The sequence below is a fragment of the Hemiscyllium ocellatum genome, chromosome 23, assembly GCF_020745735.1.
Source record: "Hemiscyllium ocellatum isolate sHemOce1 chromosome 23, sHemOce1.pat.X.cur, whole genome shotgun sequence".
Taxonomy (NCBI): Eukaryota; Metazoa; Chordata; class Chondrichthyes; order Orectolobiformes; family Hemiscylliidae; genus Hemiscyllium; species Hemiscyllium ocellatum.
In genome coordinates, this window is record NC_083423.1 from 48772835 (window position 1) to 48797011 (window position 24177).

Below are 24177 nucleotides of genomic sequence, written 5' to 3' on the forward strand. Positions count from 1 at the left end.
GTACACAGTCCAAACATCTTATGTTCAACATTTAATTATGCAATACAGTAACGTGAGGATATAGTGAGAGGAAAATCTTGTGTGAAATGAACGCTTTGTCTGTTATTCCATTTGCCCCCAAGGCAAGGCAGAATGTTGCAGTGCACGAGGTCAGTTACAAACCTTTGCGTGTTCCAGCTGAACATAAAAAGAACCAGTTGTAAAATAAATCCCAACCCAAGAAAACCTCAAAAACAAGAAAAATACTTGCACTTGCAATTTTTATAAACCTATATAAAATCATTTGGTTTCAAAACACAGTCAAACATAATTAATTACCAAACCTTCCCAGCAAAAACAAGGTAAATCAGAGATCATAAGGCAGTCTCAGTATTTAGTTCAGCTGCCAAATCAATAAACACTATTCAACTTTGTTGTATGCTTTACTTTGTTCTCATCAGTGATCCATCAGTGAATATTAAAACATAATACTTTTCTACATAAACCAATTTACTGTGCCAAAACATTGTCACACACAGCAACAGAGTCTGGGGAGGGGGGACAACACACACTCCTAAGGTGATGAAACATCAGTAAATTTTCTTATCTTGTTTCCTTGTTGAACACAAAATAAGATACAAGTCTACATTAGACCTCAGGCACTGAGAATATATGATGTTTCTCATGCTCTTAAATGTGTTCCATAAAACACAAGAAAACATGTATGAGTAAGTGCCCATTAAAATGAACAAAGTGGCTCATGAAGGTTGAGTCTGGCACACAGAGTTTTGATGAGAATTGTAATTTCTCCTGCCTGACAGAAACCTAGAAAGGGAGTGCTTTTTTTAAGTGTTACTCACTTCAGGTCTGTTTGACTGGAAGGTTAATTGCAGGCACAACAGGGGCACCCAATGGGGTCTTTTAGGCAGATTGGGATTTGATAACTGATACTGTTTTAAATTGAAATCTGAAAAGGGCCACAGAAAATCAATTTTCATGGGCAAAGAACACACCTTGTAACGTTCTCTGGTTTCAAATAAAACAGAAATTGTTGGAGAAACTTAGCAGGTCTGACAGAATCCATGGAAAGAAAGCAGAATCAACGTCTTGGTTCCACTGTACCTTCTTCTAAGTTCCATGGATTCTGCCAGATCTGCTGAGCTACTCCATCAATTTCTGTTATTATTTCAGATTTCCAGCATCTGCAGGTCTTTGTTTATTATTTATTCTCTGTTTTCATGTAATCTGAAAGAACGCCTTTAGATAATTATTGTACATTTGGTTGCTCCTCTCAAAAATAATATTTACCCAAACTGTTTATCCAGGTTCCTCTTCTAACACAGGAAACCATGTTCACTTTCCAATGTCAGAATTATCCTGTCATGGTTGAGTTGTCGCACTTTGCTGAGCTGGAGCAGCTCATCATGACAAATGAGGGTGAGATGATGAAAGAGTACAATGAGAAAAAGAGGGAGGAGAGGGTCAAACGATTAAGCGAAGGAATGACAGAATGAGGCAGGGGAGGAGTGACTGGTTGAGATATCATATCGAATGAGGGATGGCAGGAATGATTGATTGAGGGAGAGGAAAAGTAAGTGAATGAGGGAAAGAACTGAATAAACAAGGGAGGGAGACTAGGAGAAAGGGCCAATACATAATTGAGGAATGGAGTAAATGAAAAAAAACTTCCACAACAAGCTTAATACAGAAATCACAATGGAAACGACAGTACCCTCCAATATACCCTAACAGTACTGACTCCATTCACACAGACCAAAAGAACACTAGTAAAGTATTGTAGAAAGTGATATCTTTTGGAGGTGTAGTTGGTTCGTGTTAGACGGGTGACATTATGATTATGATGACAATTCCATAACAAAATCAGAACAGGCATACTAACAATGCTACAAGTGTTCAGAAACTGAGAGTGGTAACCTAAGATTAACAGGTAGGTTTTACTGGATGGAGTAGAAGACCAAGGATTCACACATCTCAAATAAAATCTCTGTCATCTTATTCAGTAAAACTATAATAGCCCAAAACATTTAATAGCTCAGGAAATTGATGAGCTGGAGTTACCTTCATGATATCAGGTGAAATTGGACAAGAAATCGGACCAGAGAGGCCTACGGCTGTAGTTTCATCCATTGTGAAATTATCCAACGCCATCCCTATTCCCCAAACCCTCCCTGATGTGTACAATAGCTCAGTATGAAGGGACAACAGATTACTGGGTCACCAGCATTATCTGTCCATTGAAATTTATTTCGATGTAATTTTCAACAAATATTTAACTGGAGAGTTAGGAAAGTGAAATATGAATCTAATTAAACAGTCTACTCATTTTTAAAGGCCAGGAGATGATTTGGATATAGCCCATTGCTTGCTCATGATAAAATGCATATTCTCGGGCTTCAAGAAGTGTCGGTCTAACTTATGGTACCATTTATTGCTTTAAATATGCCAACTGAGCTAGTAACCCATTCTTAAAAATGTGTTGCTGGAAAAGCGCAGCAGGTCAGATAGCATCAAAGGAACAGGAGAATCGACGTTTCGGGCATAAGCCCTTCTTCAGGAATCTTATGCTTATGCTCAAAATGTCAATTCTCCTGATCCTTTGATGCTGCCTGACCTGCTGCACTTTTCTAGCAACACATTTTTAAGCTCTGATCTCCAGCATCTGCAGTCCTCACTTTCTCCTGCCTCCCCATTCTGACTTTCTTTATAACCAGTTCCTGATGAAGGGCTTTTGCCCGAAACGTCGATTTCGCTGCTCGTTGGATGCTGCCTGAACTGCTGTGCTCTTCCAGCACCTCTGATCCAGAATCTGGTTTCCAGCATCTGCAGTCATTGTTTTTACCTCTTACCTTTATATCCAATCTTGCAAGAGGAGATCCTGATTTTTATACTAGTACAATAATCATGTAGTTGAAGGAAGTGGTGGGGGTGGTGGGGGCTGATGGGGGCACTTAAGACAGTTCAGACAGATGGGGGCACCTAAAACAGAGTGTGAGAGAAGGATCATATACTTCTGAAATAGCAAGGTGGTGTAAGGAGAGCAGTTTTATGAACAGTGGAGAAAGTCTGGGGTCAACAGCTTGTCAAATAGCATAAGGAGGCACATAACAGCAGCTTCCTGAAAAGAAGAGTAGACCTACATCAGGTGGTAGATAAAAACTGGCAACTGAGAGCCCCTGTTAGAATCTAAGTGTGACAAAACAGATAAACAACACGTGTTTCTTTTGATTGAACAAGTGGTTCGTACAGTTAGAAAATTCATTTTTAAAATATTTAACATGTTAAATAGAATAGAGATGGCTAGGCAGGTAATGTGTTGCAGCTCTAAATATGTGGGAATTGGTGTGTACCAATGCAATCCATGGTGACCAAATTGGCACCAAGTGTTGTCTTCTTGAGGAGCTTTGGCTCAGAGTTGGTGAATTGGTCTCTGGACTGCAGATGCTGCAGGGACAGTGTTACCTGGACGTGATGTTTCAGGAGACAGTGTTATGGACCAGACCAAACCCCCTCAAAATACCTAGAAGATAGTCTAAACTCTAACTTTTAATAATGTTAAATGTAAGGTGTTGCATTCCATGTGCAATTCTACTGGATTTAAAGCAAAACCCACTTTATTCACCCATTATATTTAAAATACAATAAAATAAATAAGGAATTGGAATAACTTAAATCTACTGGAAAACTTAACAGAATAATAGATACAGTAACTATTGCTAATTAATTTTTCCAGTATAGCAACATCCCATTAACAGATCCTTGGCAAAAAGGCAAATTCAGAAAACAGATTGTCTAACATGCAGTTCTCCAGTCCAGGAGGAAAGAATATCAAAAGACTGTTGAGAGAGAGAGAACTCAGGTTTTCACAACCCCAGCAGCTTTTACTGATAAAACTAAAAATCTTGGTTGTCTAGGTGGGAGCTTGACCACACCCATTTAGGCTGCTTCTATCATTCCAACATTTAAAAAAAAATACCCAAGACCTCAAAAGTGGTTTACTCTAGAGGTGTCTCAGCCTTAGAACCTCCCTGCAAACAAACTTAGGACAAAATACACAGTATCATCACATAGTCTCATCTCTTAAATTGATTACATTGAATTTGGGTCCATGGTCAGGGACAGCAGGCTATGTTAGTAAGTCAGAGTTGAAAATGTGTTGCTGGTTAAAGCGCAACAGGTCAGGCAGCATCCAAGGAACAGGAAATTCGATGTTTTGGGCAAAAGTCCTTCATCAGGAATGAAGGGCTTTTGCCCGAAACGTCGAATTTCCTGTTCCTTGGATGCTGTCTGACCTGCTGCGCTTTAACCAGCAACACATTTTCAGCTCTGATCTCCAGCATCAGCAGACCTCACTTTTTACTCTATGTTAGTAAGTCAGGCAGGTATTAAGTACCAGAACTTAGCTTTGGAAGAGCTGCGGCCAGTGTCCATGTCCAACAGGTCCAAGGTTCCTGCTCGTAATGTGAACTAGGACACAGACTACAGAGAGAGAGGATGAGTAAACAGACCAAGACACTTTGATACAGAGTGCTGTTCATGATGGGGGAGTAAAAACAAATGTAGTAGAAATACACTGTGGGGCGGCATGGCAGCACAGTGGTAAGCATTTTTCCCCTCAAAGTGCCATGGACCCAGGTTTGATATCAGCCTCAGGCCACTGTCTGTGTGGAGTTTGTATATTCTCCCCGTGTCTGCTTGGGTTGCCTCCAGGTGCTCCAGTTTCCTCCCACAATCCAAAGATGTGCAGTTTAGGTGAATCAGCCATGCTAAATTGCCCATAGTGTTCAGGGATGTGTAGGTTAGGTACATTAGTCAGGGGTAAATATAGAGTAATAGTGTAAGGGAATGGGTCTGGGTGGGTTACTCTTCAGAGGGTAAGTGTAGATTCTATTCTAAATAGTAGTTAGGAGAGTGAGGGGAATAGATGCTGTTCTCTGCAGCAAAGAAAATCCCAAAGGCTATGTTGCCTATTTTATGTCAAGATTCAGGATCTTTCTTCTGGGCTGAAGGGGAACTTGGGAGTGGGAGGAGAAGGATCCAGTTGTCATGATCCATGTAGGTAGGACAGTTTCTGCTGGGAGATAATGAGCAGCTCAGAGCAAAACTAAAAGGCAAAACCACAAAGGTAATAGTGTCTGTATTACTAACTGAACCACATGCAAATTGACACAGAGAGGTAAAGATTGGTGTGGAAGAAATGTGTTCTAATTCTTAGGGCACAGGCACAAGTGCTTGGGAAAGAGAGCTGTCCATTAGGATGAGCATCGGTTGAACATTGCTGGGACCAATATTCTGGAGAATTGCACAATGTAAATAGGGCTTTGAATGAATTAGAATGAATTTGAATGAATGAATGAATGTGCAGAGGAGGATTTAACTCAAGGGGAGTTAAAAAAAATCAAAAAGAAATGAATGGGCAGAGGTGCAGGTTAGAGAATAGGGGAAAACTAATCAAAGTGTGGCAAGGAGAGTTAACAAGAAGTATACAGAAGAACGCAGCCAAAATTAGAAACAATAATGGTAAAAAGACAAAGCTTAGGGATCTTTCCCTGAATGTTCATAGTATTTGTTGCATGATAGATGAGTTGATGACAGAAATAGAAATAAATGAAAATGGGTTCATAATTCTTACAGAAAGGTTACATGATATCCAGGACTTAGAATTCAATATTCGAGGGTGTTCAATCTTCAGGAAGAATATGCAAAAATGAGAAAGAGATGAGGTAGCTTTGTTACTAAAGGAAGATATCAGCGTAGTTGTGAGTAGTGACATTATTGCAATACATCATGACATGCAATCAATTTCTGTGAAAATAAGGAATACAACGGTCAAAGGGTCATCTCTAGGACTCTGAACAGTTGCCTCGCTGCAGGACAATGTATCAACTGGGAACTAATGCAAGCATGTAAGTAGGGCATTTCAATTACAAGGGTGATTTCAATTTACAAATTAAGTTTGAAATATAGCAACTCAGATCTCAAAACCAGTGTCCTCAACTCAAACAAGGGCAACTACAAAGGTATGAAGGAATAGTTATCTAGAGTAGCCTGGGAAAACAGACTAAAGAGAAAGTCACTGAATGAGCAGTGGCAAATATTTAAGCAGATGTTTCAGCATATTTATTGCTTGAGATATAATGCTGAACTATATTCTGGTCAAAAAGAAGACTCGATGAGAAAAATGAATCACCCATGGTTAACAATGGTCAAGGAGAGTATCTAATCAAAAACTAAGGCAGACAAAGTGGCAAAACTTGATGTCAAGCCAGTAAATTAGGATATTTTAGAAATCGGGTATAGATTACTTTAAAGCTAATAAAGAGGGAGAAAATTGATTACAAAAGTAAATTGGAAAGAAATTTTAAAAGAAGCAAAAGCTTCTACAGGTGTATAAAAAGAAAAACAGTAATTCAAGTAAGTGTGGGAACCTCGAGAATGCAACTGGAACATTAATAATGGGAAACAGGGAATTTGCAGATAATCAAAACTAATATTCAGTTTTCAAAACTAACATCTCATAAACAAGATGCAAATGGGAGTAAAGCTCTTTTAACAGCCTCTGTTGGGAGGACAAAGTACTTAACAAACTAATGGAACTAAAGGCTGAAAAGTCATTAGCACCTGATAACCCTATACCTCAGGGGTTTAAAGGAACTAGCTGCAGAGACAGAGCAGGTATGGGTGGAAATATTTCAAGACTCACTGGATTTCCGAAGGGTTCCAACAAACTGGTAACCACTATCGTGATGCCTTGTTTCAAGTAGGGATGGAGACAGACAGCTGGAAGCTATCAGCCAATTAGCCACACATCTGTTGTTGAGAAAATTCTACAATCCATGATTAAGGAACACATCGCAGGACTTTAAAAACAATTAACATAATCAGAGTCAACATGGTTTTGTAAAAGGGGGATCATGTTTGACAAATTTGCCAGCGTCCTTTGTGGACAGAAGAGTGTTGATAAAAGGGAATCAGTCGGTTTTGAGTACTTATATTTCCAGAAGGTATTTGATAAGTTGACACATAAAAGGTTATTGCACAAGATAGGAGCTCATGGTATTGAGGATACATTAACACAGATGTTCAAGAGTCAGAAATGGGTCTTTTGCAGGTTGGACGATGTAACTATGATCTATATTGGTGACTTGGAGTAAGGGACAGAATACAATGAATCTAAATTTACTGATAGCGCAAAAATAGGTGGTACAGCATGTTGTAATAAGGATCAAGGAATCTGTGAGAAGACATAGATAGGTTGAATGAGAGGGCAAAAGTTTGGCAGATGCTGGAAACTGTGAGGTCATGCATTTTGATAAGAAGACTCAAAAGGCAATTACCTAAATGGAGAGAGGTTTCAAATAAAGTTCAGCGGAGAGCTGGATGTCCTTGTACTGGAAATGCCAAATTAACATGCAAATACAGCAAGTAATTAAGAATGCAAATGGAATTTTGATCTTTGTTACAAGAGAGTTGGCATTTACACATAAGGAAATCTTAGTAATGTATCTTGGCAGCATGTTAGTGTTGCAGTACCTGGAGTAGATTAGATTAGATTCCCTACAGTATAGAAACAGGCCATTCGATCTAACATGTCTACATCCACCCTCTGAAGAGTAACCCACCCAGACCCATTCCCCTACCCCATATTTACCCTTGACTAATGCACCTATCACTATGGACAATTTAGCATGAACAATTCACCTGACCTGCACATCTTAGGATTGTGGGAGAAAGCCAGAGCACCCAGAGGAAACCCACGCAGACACAAGGCAAATCCCACACAGTCACCCGAGGCGGGAATCAAACCCAGGTCCCTGGTGCTGTGAGGCAGCAGTGCTAACCACCGAGCACTATGCCACTCGAGTACTGTGCACAGTCTTCACCCAAGAAAGAACATAATGGCTTTGGAGGCTTTTCAAAAGAGATTTACTAGGTTAATTTCTAGGGTGAAAGAGTTGACTTATTGAGAATGATAACCTAATGCCGAAGAGTTAAGAAGAATGAGCGGGTGATCTAATCAAAATGTCTCCAATTCTGGAGGGTCTTGACAGGAGAGATCTTGAGAAGATTTTTCTACTCGAGGGTGAATCTCGAACTAGATGATTTAGTTACAGAAGAAGGGGACACATGTTTAAAAATGAGATGCTAAGAAATGTCTCCTCCCAGAGACGAGTGAGTGGTTGAAATTTTCTGCCCCAGAGATTTGTAGAGACTAGATCACTGAAAGTATTTAAAAAGGCAATAGATGGACTTTTGAAATATTGGGAAGCTGAGGACCGGGGGTGGGGGGGGCGACATGAAAGAGGAGTTAAAGCTAAACGCGGTTCAACCATAATCTATAAGGGACAAATGCCTACCCCAGCTCCAATTTCTAATGGTTTTATATCCTAAGACATGTTTACCAGATGGCTTCTGCTGTGAAATCCTAGTTCCAGTCTTCACATCCTTCCTAACCATTCATAAACTTTATGAAAACTGTCCTGCTGCCTTGGTGTCAAAATCCTTTGTTGTTATTTCAACTTTGACATTACTTTTGATTCCAGTTTTCAGTTACGTACAACCCAGAGGAATTGAACAGAGGGTCACTGCCTCCGAAGGACCATGAACTGAAGCTTGTAGATAAACCTGGAGGAAGCAATGAGGAGGTTGCTGCCTTCTGCAGCATGTTAAATGTGTGAGTCAGAAACATTCAAATAAAGTCATGAACCATTGATCGTAATATCTGATCTGTGCCTAGTGTTTAAGTAAAGGCATAAAATGTAGTTTCCAAGCTTTCTCAATCCATTCAGCTGTTGCCCCTTAGGGCTCCATCTCTGTTGTTGATGTACTTTTGTCTTTTAAATCCAGCTTATGTTTAAGAATTAATTTTACACTATAATATGGCAACTACAGCACAAACTTAACAGAATCAGGAAGTGCCCCATTTAACATGCTTACATTTAAATAATTCTACTTCTGGCAAACTAGGGCTGGAACTTAGAGAAGAGAACAGGATTTTAAAAAAAATAACATTCCATTTAGTCCAGGTGTGCTTCCAACATCAACGTTATAAATGAGCACCTCCAGCAGAAAGCTTTGCCTGACAGTTGCATTGATTAGAAACTCCAGCAGATGTGGCCTAGGGGTGCTAGTTTGTAAAATCTACACTAATCACAGCTCCTATAACCACTCTCTTTCTATCAAAGCTTTTTCACATTTAGTTTAATGTGATTTAATGCTCCTCAGCCCAATCTCTGCCAGACATCTTTACTTCATTTTCTTCTGATTTAGTAAGAACATAAGACATTGGAGCAGGAATAGGCCCAACCTCCATTGCACCTTGCCATTTTATAAGATCATGGCTGATTTGCCTCAAGCATTAACTCTTCTTTCATACCAGCCCCTCATGACCCTCAACTCCCTGATATTTCAAAAATCGATCTGCCTCCTCTTTTTAAAACTTCCAGTGAGCTAGCCTCCACAGCTCCATGAGCTGGAAAATTCCAATATTCACGATCCTCTGAGAGAAGAAACCCTTTGCAGTTTTAACTGGGTGTGACTATGTCTCTTAGTCTGAAAGTTCCTGACTAATAGAAGTACCTTCTCAACATTGATCTTGTCAAGCTCCCTCAGAACTTTCAATAAGATCACCCTCATTCTCCTGAACTCTAATGAATAAAGGCTTAACCTGGGTAGCCATTCTTGATAAGTCAACCTCGTCATCCCAGGAAACAGCCCGGTGAATATCTTCCCAGCTGCCTCCCAAGCCAGAATATCCTCCTTTCTATGTGGGGACCAAACCATTGCCACCGGTGCAGCCTCACCATTGCACTGGGAAGTTGCAACATGACTCAAACCCCTAGCAATAAAGGTCAAGCAATTCAATTTTCCTTCTTAATTACTTGCTGTACTTTCATGTTAACTTTTATCATTTCAAGTACAAGAGTGTTAAAATCTTTCCATACTGCACTTTCTTGGAACCTCTCTCCATTTAAATTATTATCTGTTTTTTGAGTCATCCAATCAAAGTAAATGGCCTCACATTTTCATACATTAAACTCCATCTGACAATTTTTTGCCCACTTCCTCAACCTATAATCCTGTGCAGATTCTTTATGTCCTCATCACAACATGTGCACTCATCCATTTTTTGTGTCAGCGGCAAATTTAGATACATTACACTCTGCCCTCTCTACCAAGTCTTCTTTTATCCAATCCCCAATCATGCTAATGTATTACCTCTAGATTGTGAGTTACTATATTGTGCAATAACTTTTTAACTTCACTGAATGCTTCTGGAAGTCCGAATGCACTACCTCTACTAATTCCTCTTTAACAATCCACATGTTATATCCTTAAATTTATCAAGTATTAGGCTTTTCTAAGCATCCTGTTTTTTCTTCTAAATAATGGACTCTAGTATTTTCCCAACAACAGATGTTAGACTAACTGGTCTATAGCTTCCTGTAATCTTTCTCCTTTCCTTCTTCAACAGGGTGTTGCATTAATGGTAATCCATCCATTGGAATGATGTTGGAATCCAATCTTTGAGTTCAATCTTTGAGGTGTTTCTCCCTTCCTTCATGTTCCTGCTCCAGCTCTTTGCTCTTAATTTTCTTGTTACTATATACTTTGGGCTCCTCTGCGTCTGGTAATAAAGCACAAAAACAGACCCTTTGGTCCAATCTACCCATGCTGAACATAATCCCAAACTAAACTAGTCCCACTTGCCTGCTCCTATCCCATATCCTTCCATACCTTTCCTATTCATGTTCCTACCAAAATGTCTTTTTTAAATGTTGTAATTGTACCAGTCATTTTCACCACTCCCTCAGGAAGTTCAGTCCACATGTGAACAACCCTCTGTGTAAAATATTTGCCCCTCATACTTTTTAAAATCCCTCTCCTCTCACCTTATAAACATGCTCCCTAGTCTTGAAATCCCCCATCCTAGGGAAAAGACAACAACCATTAACTCTATCTATTCTTCTCAATGTTTTATACTTTTCTATCCGGCCACCTCCTTCACCTCCTATGCTCCAATGAAAAAAAGTCCCAGCCTATCATTTGTTACTCAAACTTTCCATACGCAGCAATGTCCTGGTAAATTTCTTTGGGACCCCTCCAGCTTAATAATATCCTTAATAATATAACTGAGCAACTAGAACTGGACACAGTACTCCAGAAGAGGCCTCACCAATGTCCTGTACAACCTCAACATGACTTCCCAATCCTAACTCAAAAGACTTAGCAACGAAGGCAAGCGTACCAAACCTAATTATCTTTTCCACATACACGGTTCTTTAAGGGTTCTGTTTTGGGTGACCTGTTTCTTGTAAGCTATGTTGCAATGAGATGGAACCAAAAATTCATCATTATTTTTCTCCAGTGTTCCTCTTAATGCTTCAACTTCTTCTGCATGCCCAGTAGCCAAAGACCTACTTACATAAGAGCTCTCCATCCAACAATTTTTCGTGTACCTTACCTGACCTGGTTTCTATAAGGCTTCATTCAGTTGCCAATGTTGAGGCAATTCTGTAAAGTTTTGCCTCTATAATACGATAATGGCAGTAATGTCTATAAGACGTTTACAGTGGACAAGAATGCAAGAGTGCTAAACAACACCTAATACTCATGCAGAATATTAAAGAAAATAGAAAAAAATCAATAGAAAAGCATAAGCCAGGAAGACAACACTGTAGTCAAAAAAATATAAACAATAGTGAAACGTCTTTGAGTTTAGCCATTCTAGATTCAATGCCCAGTTCATTCCACACTAGTTGGAACATTATTCTCTGTTAATTTATTTAGAACATTTAGCTGCAGACAGGGATGCTTTCAGGTAGATTGAAGCAACTTTCTAGAAAATCCCAAAAGATGCAGCTATCTGAGCAAGTTTTTCCAAGCCCCTTCCTTCCCGTCGTATTCTGCATCTATTAGATTCCTGCCACGTTGGAGTCAGTCACTGGAAAACCACCCAAGTTATTTCTGAATGCTGTCCGAGGTCAAATAAAGTGCGAAAATATCGGCTTCCTGTCACCAGCTTTAATGGAGGTAAAGGGCGAAGCTCCATAGCACCAGCGTATTATTGCGTTGTTGTTTACAATGCTATGCTGTCTGACTAAAATAGCAATCTCTCTTGCTAATTAATTTGTTTCTCCAAGCAGTCTGTAGAGCTTATTTCAGTGCCTATGTTGCCAGGGCATAAAGTCAGAACACAACAGATCTGTTAACAATAATAAAAATAATATTAGATAGAAAGGGCTGGAAGTCCATTGAGGTGCCTTTTGCATTTGTAAAAACGAACAAGATACTTCCAAATAAACACTGCAATTAGATCTTAACTCAACTTGTCAACAAATGCAGAGTTCTTTACTTTGATGTCCTTTGTGCTCCCAAACAGTTTCCATTGTAACAGTTTCCACTGTAAGAGCTTGTTCAATTGCCAGCTTTTCCAGTTTTGCTGAAGCCTTGAAGGGCTCTGGCCTGAAACAATGATTCTCTTGCTCCTCAGATGCTGCCTGACCAGCTGGTGTAAATAAACCTGAATTCAGGTTTTACTTCTGTCTTTATCTGTCCCTCTCTGTGTCTTTGTGTCTCACACTCTCTCTCTTTCTCTGTCTCACTCTGTCTCTCTCTCTCTCTGTCTTTCTGTCTCCCTTTCTCTCTCTCTCTCTCTCTCTCTCTTTCTTTCTCTCTCTCTCTCTCTCTCTCTGTTGCTCACAGCTCCTTTTGTTTTTGTTGCACAGGCTAAGAGCTAAATACCTGAGTTCAGCGATGCAGTCTGACTACGGTCTGATCAGGAGTGTTGTCACAGTTCTTCCCGATGAGCTTCTCTGGATCTGGCATATTCCTGTAACGATTGTGACTGACATTTTTCCAGAACCAGTTCAAACATCCGTACATGGTTGGTAGTGTTTTTACATTCAAGGTGTTCTTTATTGGCCCCATAGGCCATAGAAGAGAAATGGTTGACATTTCTAGAGAAACTAGTTTTTTCAACATACTTGCATTTAACTTTTCATCTCAATTTCTGTCCACTGCATTTGAGCAGAGCACAGATATCATTTTACATATCCTTGTGAACTGTCACTAACATATCAACCAATTTATAAATTGACTGAGGGATCTGTTCCTGGCCAGCTAACCTGTTCAGTATTTCCCCTTTGTATCTTAAATGCTTAATCAAATCCAAAGAAAGAAAATACAGACAGCATAAAAGGCCAGTAGTCCACATAGTGGCCTGTTAAAAGAGCTAATCTGTAGCAGAACAGTGATGTAGTGTTGCAGGGCTTGTAAGCCAGAGGTCTGACTACTGCTCACGAGGCAATTGCTGGGGGAATTGAAAATCGATCAAAAACAATCTGGAAGAAAATACTCATCTCAGTCATGGAACTATATTGCTATTTCTTCACTGACGCCGTGTCAAAATCCTGGAACACCCTTTCTAATAGCACTGTGGGTGTTCATAAACCACAAGGATTGCAGTCATTCAGGAAGGCACCAGTGGGGCAAATTAGTTTGAGGGAAGTTATTCTTGTAATGCTTGTAGTTTAATCAGAAATTGAAAAGACAATTTGGAATAAGCAGGTTTGTGAATCCTAGAAGAATGAAACTGTGGCCTGCGTTAAGACTCTGAGAAATTAAATCAGGGCAGATGCGAAATGTGGAAGTTTAAATTGTTGGTAGATTAGGCTCAGCATTTTTATTGATTCTGTATTTTGATATTTCTATAGTTGACACCTCCACAGACTGATAGATTTTCCCCCCGAGATAGCCTGTCTGAAAAAAGGCTCCTGATTAGATGCCATTCTGTCAGTAATCAAAGGAGGAAAGGGGTGCATGTCTGTATTACCTTCCACAACATCAGGACCATGTCCCCCAGTCAGAATGTATTACAGCCAATGGAGAATTATTGCTTGAAGGAGCAAACACAGCAGTTAATTTCCACACCACCAACCTCCCACAGAAATGAAGAAGTAATTGATTAAGCTTTCATGGATGTTTGAAGACACTGCCTTGGTTTGGCCGTGGCTCCAAGAGGCAGCATCTCTTGTTGCATTTTCTCAGCAAATATGTGCCAGCCTAGATATTGTGCTCAAATCTCTGTAGCACAACGTAAACACATGACCTTCTAAATCAATGTGTTACCATTGAGCCAAGCTGCCAAAAACAAGTGTTTGATTTTGTTTTGATAGTCTAAGCTGATATCCATTATTAAATTCCTCTGGTACTCAACAAGCTTTGTATAAGCAATATCCCATATTGTGTATCATTTGTAGAGCCAGAGACCTAAATAACCCCCACAGGAAACAGCCTGCATGTGCAGAGCTAAGTCAATACTTTCATTTCCAAGGCTCGCAGAATTCCCAGAAGTTAATACAAATGAGCAATAAGCTCTGCAATTGATTGAGTTTCAGAAAGTCCTCCTGTCACTCAATGTCAACTTTAAGTAGGAGCTTGGACACTAAAGTATCCATAGTGCTTGAGGAGTTACCAAAGTCAGAAGGTGTGGATTCAAGTCCCAGCCTCAGAGTTGAGCATAAAATCAAGGCAAATACACCAATGCAGTACTCCAGGAGTGCTGCACTGGAGGTGCCACACTCAGAGGAGTCAGTAAATTAAGGCCACATCTACCTCCTTAGGTATAATAACCAATAGGACTATACTAAAGAAGATATTCCTCAGACAAAACACATAACCTGTTCATTACAACATTCCTTTTGTGGGAAAACTCAGCTGGTCAGGTAGCTCGGTAAAAACAATGACTCACTGAGGACGAACGATCAGTCCTCAGCAAAGGACTCACCTTCATCCCCCTCCGTCCATGCATCAATGAATTTAATACACGCCATGACGTTGAACAATTCTTCCGTCGCCTCCGCCTCCGAGCTTACTTTCACAATCAGGACTCCTGCCCATTTTCCGGGGACCTCTTCACCCACCTCCAACACACTGCATCCACCTGGACACCCCGCGCTGGCCTATTACCTGCCCTCGAGCTCTTCATTTCTAACTGCCGCCGGGACATTAACTGCCTCAACCTGTCTACCCCCCTCCCCCATTCCAACCTCTCACCCTCACAACGCACAGCCCACCAATCCCTCTGCTCCAATCCCAACCTCACCATTAAGCCAGCGGATAAAGGGGGCGCAGTGGTAGTCTGGCGCACTGACCTCTGCACAGCTGAAGCCAAAGGCCAACTCGAAGACACCTCTTCCTACTGCCCCCTCGACCATGACCCCACCCCCCCATCACCAAACCACCATCTCCCAGACCATACAGAACCTCATCACCTCAGGAGATCTCCCACCCACAGCTTCCAACCTCATAGTTCGGGAACCCCGCACTGCCCGGTTCTACCTCCTTCCCAAGATCCACAAGCCTGACCACCCTGGCCGACCCATTGTCTCAGCATACTCCTGCCCCACTGAACTCATCTCTACCTACCTCAACACTGTCCTATCCCCCCTAGTCCAGGAACTCCCCACATATGTTCAAGACACCACCCACGCCCTCCACCTCCTCCAAGACTTCCGTTTCCCCGGCCCCCAACACCTCATCTTCACCATGGATATCCAATTCCTCTACACTTCCATCTGCCATGACCAGGGCCTCCATTTTTTCCTCTCCAGATGTCCCCCACAGTACCCTTCCACCGACACTCTCATTCGTTTGGCCAAAATGGTCCTCACCCTTAACAATTTCTCCTTTGAATCCTCCCACTTCCTCCAGACCAAAGGTGTAGCCATGGGCACACGTATGGGCCCCAGCTATGCCTGTCTCTTTGTTGGCTACATAGAACAGTTGATCTTCCGTAATTACACCGGCACCACTCCCCACCTCTTCCTCCGCTACATTGATGACTGCATTGGCGTCACCTCATGCTCCCGCGAGGAGATTGAGCAATTCATCAACTTCACCAACACATTCCACCCTGACCTTAAATTTATCTGGACCATCTCTGACACCTCCCTCCCCTTCCTGGACTTCTCCATCTCCATTAATGACAACCGACTTGACACTGACATTTTTTACAAACCCACCGACTCCCACAGCTACCTGGATTACAACTCTTCCTACCCTACCTCTTGCAAAAATGCCATCCCGTATTTCCAATTCCTCCACCTCTGCCGTATCTGCTCCCAGGAGGACCAGTTCCACCACAGAACACACCAGATGGCCTCCTTCTGTAGAGACTGCAATTTCCCTTCCCACGTGGTTAAAGATGCCCTCCAACGCATCTTGTCCACATCCAGCACCTCCGCCCTCAGACCCTACCCCTCCAACAGTAACAAGGACAGAACGCTCCTGGTGCTCACCTTCCACCCTACAAACCTTCGCATAAACCAAATCATCCGCCGACATTTCCACCACCTCCAAAAAGACCCCACCACCAGGGATATATTTCCCTCCCCACCCCTTTCCACCTTCCGCAAAGACCGTTCCCTCCATGACTACCTGGTCAGGTCCATGCCCCCCTACAACCCACCCTCCCATCCTGGCACTTTCCCCTGCCACTGCAGGAACTGCAAAACCTGCGCCCACACCTCCTCCCTCACCTCTATCCAAGGCCCTAAAGGAGCCTTCCACCTCCATCAAAGTTTTACCTGCACATCCACTAATATCATTTATTGTATCCGTTGCTCCCGATGTGGTCTCCTCTACATTGGGGAGACTGGGCACCTCCTAGCAGAGCGCTTTAGGGAACATCTCCGGGACACCCACACCAATCAACCACACCGCCCCGTGGCCCAACATTTCAACTCCCCTTCCCACTCTGCCGAGGACATGGAGGTCCTGGGCCTCCTTCACCACCGCTCCCTCACCACCAGATGCCTAAAGGAAGAACGCCTCGTCTTCCGCCTCGGAACATTTCAACCCCAGGGCATCAATGTGGACTTCAATAGCTTCCTCATTGCCCCTTCCCCCACCTCACCCTAGTTTCAAACTTCCAGCTCAGCACTGTCCCCATGACTTGTCCGGACTTGTCCGACCTGCCTAGCTCCTTTTCCACCTATCCACTCCACCCTCTCCTCCCTGACCTATCACTTTCATCTCCTCCCCCACTCACCCATTGTACTCTATGCTACTCTCTCCCCACCCCCACCCTCCTCTAGCTTATCTCTCCACGCTTCAGGCTCACTGCCTTTATTCCTGATGAATGGCTTTTGCCCGAAACGTCGATTTCGCTGCACTTTGGATGCTGCCTGAACTGCTGTGCTCTTCCAGCACCACTGATCCAGAACCTGGTCAGGCAGCTAGATCAGTGCAGAGATTCTGAATTGCAAAGGCGAGTCACTCAACATGAAACATTCAATCAGTTTCTCTCTCCACAGATGCTGCCAAACCTGCTGAGTTTCTCCAGCAATTCCTATTTCCATAGTAGGCAGAAAGTCTTCCTGAAAATGTCTGGCAGCATCTGCAGAAACTGAAGTCGAGCTACCATTTCAGCCAGTTGATCTTTCATCTGCCCAGGAAGGATTTTAAGAAACGTGTTAAGTGAGTAGGAGTGGAAATCACATTTCAGCTTGACAAAGTCCTGATTAGAGCCCAGATGGAATACTGTCAGCAGTTCTAGGCACCATATCTTAGGAAAGATACATTATTCTTGGAAGAGTACACTGTAAACTTACTAGAACAATACCTCAGGAGTTCATTTACAAGAGGAAGGTTACACAAACTAGGGCTATATTCCCTGTAATTTACGAAGATAAAAGGATGATTTGATCAAAAGGTTTTCAAGATGTTAAGAGAATCAAGTATTGTAGGTAAAGAGAAACTATTCCCATTGGTTTGGAAGATACATGGGAGAAAGAGAGGATTGCAGATGCTGGAGATAAGTGTGGTGCTGGAAAAGCATAGCTGGTCAGGCAGCATCCGTGAAGCAGGGCTACAACACAGTCATACTTTTCAAGACTGAACTTGAAAAGTAAGAAAACGTTTTGTTTATATGGTGCTTTACAAAGCCATTGGACATATGAAAGACCTTCACAGCCAATGAAGTGCTTTCCGATTATTGCCATCAGTGTATGAAGGAGCCAGTTTGCACACAGCAAGTTCTCACAATGTGATATTAACCAGGTAATCTGTTTTTTGTTGTATGATATTACTTCAGGAATAAATATTGGTCAGGACAGTGGGGATTTCTCCTTTGCTCTTCTTTGAAATAATGCAACGGGATCTTATTCCCCCGCCTTTGCAAGTGTAATTCCCAGTTTAATGTCTTGGCCATTAGTGTAATATCTTGACGTACTGCACAGCTGAGTCAGATCTTTATGCGCAAGACTGCAGTGGGTCTTGACCCCAAATCAAACATGATTGGAAACAATTAGGAACCACTTTTGTACACTTTTGAAACTCAATTTTACAAATTCACTGGAAGGAGTAAAAGATGATTGGCGGTATTGGGACAAAGTCTCATCTGCTAATTCAGAGGGGAGATAAATAATATAGAAATGTGTGTTGTCAGTAATTTAACTTTATTGACAGGTGTGGATCGATCATGACATTGTGCTGAAGTTTTCAGTCATGATATAATCTCCAAAATGATTAGGTATGGTTGATACTGCCAAAAGTTATTTTACTCAAATAAAATATAGTAATCATCAAACATATATATTTTAACTTAACTAATTTTCCCTACTATTTTAGCCTTAGTGTTGCCATGGATTTGCAATGTTATTGTACGATGGACCTTCCCCCTTTGTCTATATAGATGTAACAAAAATATAGCAATGTTAGTCATAGATTAAAGAAAACTAGCAGCTTGTATCAAAACAAACTACACTTCAGTCAACAGTAAGAAATTGTTGAACTTCAGTGAAGATTTTAGATATTGCTACTTTTCTGATTTAATCAATGAGTCATGAAGAATCAGGAAGCTCCCACATTTACTTTCATTTGCACATTAGTCATGGCAGCATCACTGTTGCCACGGTGACAGTGAGGAAACAGCAATATGTTTCCAAGTCAGGTAGTGTATGGCTTGGATGGGAACTGAAGGTGGCGACAGGATGCTTGTTTCAGCCTTGAGCACGCTTGCTTTCATTGCTCAGACCTTTGAGTATTGGGGTTCAGATTTCATGTTGAGGTTGTACAGGATGTTGGTAAGACCTCTTCTGAAGTATTGTCTTGTTCTGGCCACCCTGTTATAAGATGGATATTAAGAAGCTAGATAGGATTCAGAAAAGATTTACCAGGATGTTGCCAGGAATGGAAAATTTGGGAAGGGACTAAAAAAAAATCTCTGAGTATGCGGAACATAATTTAATACCCTCCTCTGAGGGGCATTTGATGGTGGGAGTGTATTTAACTGGTTGGGACATTTCCTGCTTCTGTCCTGGTTAATTCCAGGTTCACAGAGAGGTTTCCTGTTCTGCTGCCAATTGAGGCCCTTCACTGGGCAATCAATGCCACTTTTGAGTATCTACCCAGTTTCATGAGTGCTCAACCAGTGACAAGTGGGGGACTCACAATGTGGGCAGCCAGAAAGGGAAAGCTTGATGGTTTTGGGTTAGATATGACCAGCTACCTTGTGCAGGTGAATTATTGCGCCTTTTTTTTTGATTTTATGAATATAACAGAAATTACAAAGAATTGAAGTACATGCAAGGTGAAGATACAGAGGAGCCTCAATTATCCGAATGACATGGGTGGGAAATATTTTGTTTGGATAATCAAATACCAGAATACACAGTTTAGCCAAAGATCAAGACATTGTGATCTTGTTTGGATAATCTGAAATTTGGATAATCAAATGCCAGATAATCAAGGTTCCTATGTAATCCCTTCCTTTTGTTATGAATGTCTACCAACATATGCATTAACAGAAGAGTGATTACTCAATTTTTCCCATAGGGTCACTTGTCTCTTCCCGTGTCATGAATTTTTATTCATTATTTAGCCACCTACATACTTAATACTAACACCTTCATACTACACTGCACCATTCATTCACTATCCCAGATTGATTTGAGCTCACCTACAACTCAACTGTCCAGTTCTGTACTACACTAAGCTCTGGTCGTCTTTTGCTGACCTCCGCTGTGCAAATTCTTGCCTGTGTCATCTATAGAAAGAAACATTCTGTACTTCTTCAACATCTTCTGTCCCACTTGAGGAAAGGGCATGCTGTTACCCTAAATCCTTCCTTTTCATTGTGCATCCTAAGCATTCACAATCCTGCATTTGTTTAATCTTTCTCACCAGTCCTCCATCTTTCCTAATCTCTCCCCTTTTCAAAACCTAGCTCTTTGAAGTTCAAATGTAGTCTGAAAAACAGCAGGGAGTGGTGCCCCGAACAGTAGAATCACAGAGACTGAAGCTTTAAAACAGCAATGCAGCAAAGTGTTGAGCCTTCAGTTAATGATTGTCAGGGATGTGGGAGACTAAGAACAGACAATCTAGATGTATTGTATTTGTGTTGGCTTTCCTTTCCCACTTAAAGCAAACTAGGGAGGAGTGCTCCACACAATTAGCCAGTTGGAACATAGAAATTGTTTAAAAAAAAGCTCAAGGTCCATTTAGTTTATCTTCTACATGATAAGATAATGAATTTGTTAATTAATACCTGTATTTAAATAAAGTAAAAGCTCATTGCTACTGCTCTAACTATTTCATAGTTACAGGATTATAAGGGATTGTTTCATCAACTTGTATTCCTGGACTTTTGCTGCTAGGTCCACATGTTGATTAATTTGCCCAAATTTGGATTTGCAACCAATTTGCTGAATCTTGGCTGGGGCATAATATTGTTCAGTAAAGGCACTAAAGCTTGTGGGCCAGAGAGGGGTAAATGGAATTCCAGCAATGATCCAATTGAGTAGCAGAACTGGTTCAAGGAGCTGAATGGCCTACATTTTCTTCTCATGCTCCCATGCTTGAAGTGAAAATTCGTAAAGTCTACTCCTTAAATTCACAAGAATGTAATGTTGCAATGCTGCCATTACTATTTTATGCCCTTGTTTTTAATCGCTGACATGAAATGAATAGAGATGTCTATCAATATTTCCATCCTTCCTATACTCATATGTATAGACCCTCAAAATCAAATTTAGAACCTGCACACTAAACCTTTTAACTCAAGACTTAACTTAATTGCCACCCAGTTCTAATAGATGTGAGCTGGGTGCAGGGATCATTCATTGACTAAACACATGGTGAAACCCAAAGTGTAGAAAAGTCCGTGTACACTCTCAGGAGCAAACACCATTTTTGTTTTGTTCCTTTCCCCTTCAGCTTTGCCGATGTTGAATTGAAGTTAAGATTTTCTAATGTCAAAAGGCTTTCCAGTGTGTGATATGACTACATTGAACAATGAGAAGATGTTATCTACACTGACCATTGGGGAAAGAGTAATACTCGATTAGGCAGGATTCATGGTATAGTGCTGAGGATGGGTAACCTGAGTAGTTCGACTCTGTTGCTGCGGTTACAATGACAATCGGCCAAACATGTGATGAAGTAAGGAAAGTAAGACAGGAAAGCTGAGCTTTAAATATGGTATTGGGAATCCCAGGCAGTCCTACCAGTGTGGAGTATTTCTGCTGTTGCCAAGTGCACAATAGAGCAAGCAGGACACCTTAGTAATTTGACAGGTAAATAATGACACAAGCTGCAGAGAATCATCTCAGATAACATGCAAGAGTTCACTGAAGGCCCCTCCAAGAAACTCCCTGAAACTGACTAGTGAATCTTTGCTAATGCTAATGTATCCTTTCTTAAATATTGGAGATCAAAATCACCAAACTTTATTCCAGGTGTGGTCTGCCCAAAAACCCTGGACAATTGTAAAAAGACTGTTTTTTTCTCTGGTGCCCCATATTCTTGTAATAAAAGGCAACATTCCATTTGTTCTCTGAATTGCTTATTGAACACATATACTAACTTGGTGGATTCCTTGTGTGAATACACCAAATTCACTCTCAATGTTAACAAATTCAGGTTTCACACCATTTTAAAAATATTCTGCTTTACTGGTCTTATGACTAGAATGAATAACATCACATTGCCCAGTTAATATTCCAGCTGCCATCTGTTGCTGACTCTTTGGTCTTTCTATAAATCTTTGTGGCCTCTTTATGTCCTCTCACTGTTCGAATTTCCACCTGGCTTTGTTTTGTCAGATTAGATTAGTCTCTGTCCTTTCACCTGTGTCATTAATATAGATTGTAAATAGCTGATGCCAGCAACAATCCTAATGACACTGCAGTGATCACAGCCCGCCAACTTGAAAATGCCCCATGTTTCCCTGTTGTCTTCTTCCTGTCCATTTACCATTCCTCTGTCCATGTGAACATATCATCCCAACTCATGAATCCTTACATTGTGTACTAATATTTGTGTGGTATCTTGTCTAATGCCTATTTGAAATCTAAGTATACCACATCCATTTTTCCACTTTATTCAAAGTGCTAGTTACACCTTCAAAAAAAAGTAAAACATATCCATAAAATAAACATTATTTCCCTTTCTAAAGCTATTTTGATTTGGTTTACCATACTATGCTTTTCTAAATGCATTGTTAGGACGTCCTTAATGATCAGATAGAAAGGGCAAATTTAAAAAGCACGCTGACTGTGCAAGGTCAAGAAATGCAGGATTAGGTTCAGTTAAATAGGTTACATTGATATAAGCCTATTAAACATAAAGTCCTCATCTGCTTCCATGTAACTCATTTCAGTGAAGACTTTAGTCCAAATTGTTCTGGTTACCTGAATGTCTGCAATTCAAATTCCACAGACATCAGATTTTAATCAGCATCTACCAGATTTGGGCGAGAACAAATTAGATTAACAAGGCAAGTGCTTCCATCCAAATTCCAGCACAGCTACACCAACAGTACAACATGTACGATATGAATATTTTATGGCAGTGACAAAGAACATTGCCCAAAGATGTGCAGGTGTGATGGATTGGCCATGCTAAATTGCTCATGGTGTCCAGGGATTAGATTCCTTACAGTGTGGAAACAGGCCCTTCAGTCCAACAAGTCCACACCGACCCACCCAGATCTTTTTCCCTACATTTATCCCTGACAAATGCACCTAACACTACGGGCAATTTAGCATGGCCAATTCACCTAACTTGCACATCTTTGGACTGTAGGAGGAAACCAGAGCACCCGGAGGAAACCCACGCAGACACAGGGAGAATGTACAAACTCCACACAGACAGTTGCCTGAGGCGGGAATTGAACCCGAGTCCCTGGTACTGTGAGACAGCAGTGCTAACCACTGAGCCACTATGCTGCCCTATGGTGGGTGGATTATTCATGGAAAATGCAGAGTTAGGGTAGGGATGTGGGTTTGGATAGGATGCTCTGTGGAGGGTCAGTGTGGGCTGAATGGCCTGCTTCCACACTGTTGGGATTCCATGATTGTGTGATTGTAAAAATAAACAACAACAAGAACCACCTCACCTTTACTGAAATATTTGCCAAAATCTGTTTTCTAACTTTTCCAGCTGGCTACACTGTCAAGGAACTCATTCAGACAATCTTGAGTGATACACGGCCAAGGGTCGAAGCCAGGAATGATTACGTTTTAAAGCTCTGTGGTTCTGAAGAGATTTTGCAGAAGTAAGTCATTTGTACATTGCTTGTTTGTTGCTTCCTTAATAAACTATGAAAAAAGTATGTACCAATTGAAATTTTAACAATAAGGGTAGTAGAAATCTGGAATTCTCTGAATCCCTATCAATTACTCCAATTTTTCCAACCCTTCCAAAAGACTATGTGTAGGGAGAGAATGCAGAAATGCTGAAATTGAGGGGTTTTTATTAGCTAGGTACTAACATAGAACAAAGATGGGAGAAATTCAGTAGGGGTAAAAATTATCTGTGATCTAACTGAATGGCTTGAGGGTTAAAATACCTAATTATATTCTCAATTGCTTTCAGTATTAAAAGGTAAAATGCTGCTATGATGTATTTCCAGCTTAATCACCAAAAAACAAATCCTATGTACATGACTTTATTTATTATTGTCACATGTACATAAGTACAGTGAAAAACTTTGGTTTGCATGTAGTTCGGGCAGATCATATCTTACAGAATGCACAAGGTTAATAGAATAGAGCGATGAATACAATATTATGCTGGCAGAGAATGTGTACAAAGAATGGGATCAAAATTAAATTTAAAATTGGAGAGGTCCATTCAGGAATCTAATAACAGCAAGGAAGAAATTTATCTTGAACC

General features: G+C 41.0%; 1 protein-coding gene across 1 annotated transcript in view; it reads left to right on the top strand.

Annotated features, from left to right (window-relative positions):
* LOC132826622 (uncharacterized) overlaps positions 1 to 23561 on the top strand; it is a 34764-nt gene extending 11203 nt beyond the window's left edge. The window contains exons 3-5 of the mRNA XM_060842578.1: positions 8541 to 8671; positions 12726 to 12883; positions 23443 to 23561. Coding sequence (XP_060698561.1) covers positions 8541 to 8671; positions 12726 to 12883; positions 23443 to 23561 — 408 coding nt within the window. The remainder of the gene's footprint in view (positions 1 to 8540; positions 8672 to 12725; positions 12884 to 23442) is intronic.
* Positions 23562 to 24177: the final 616 nt, after the last annotated feature.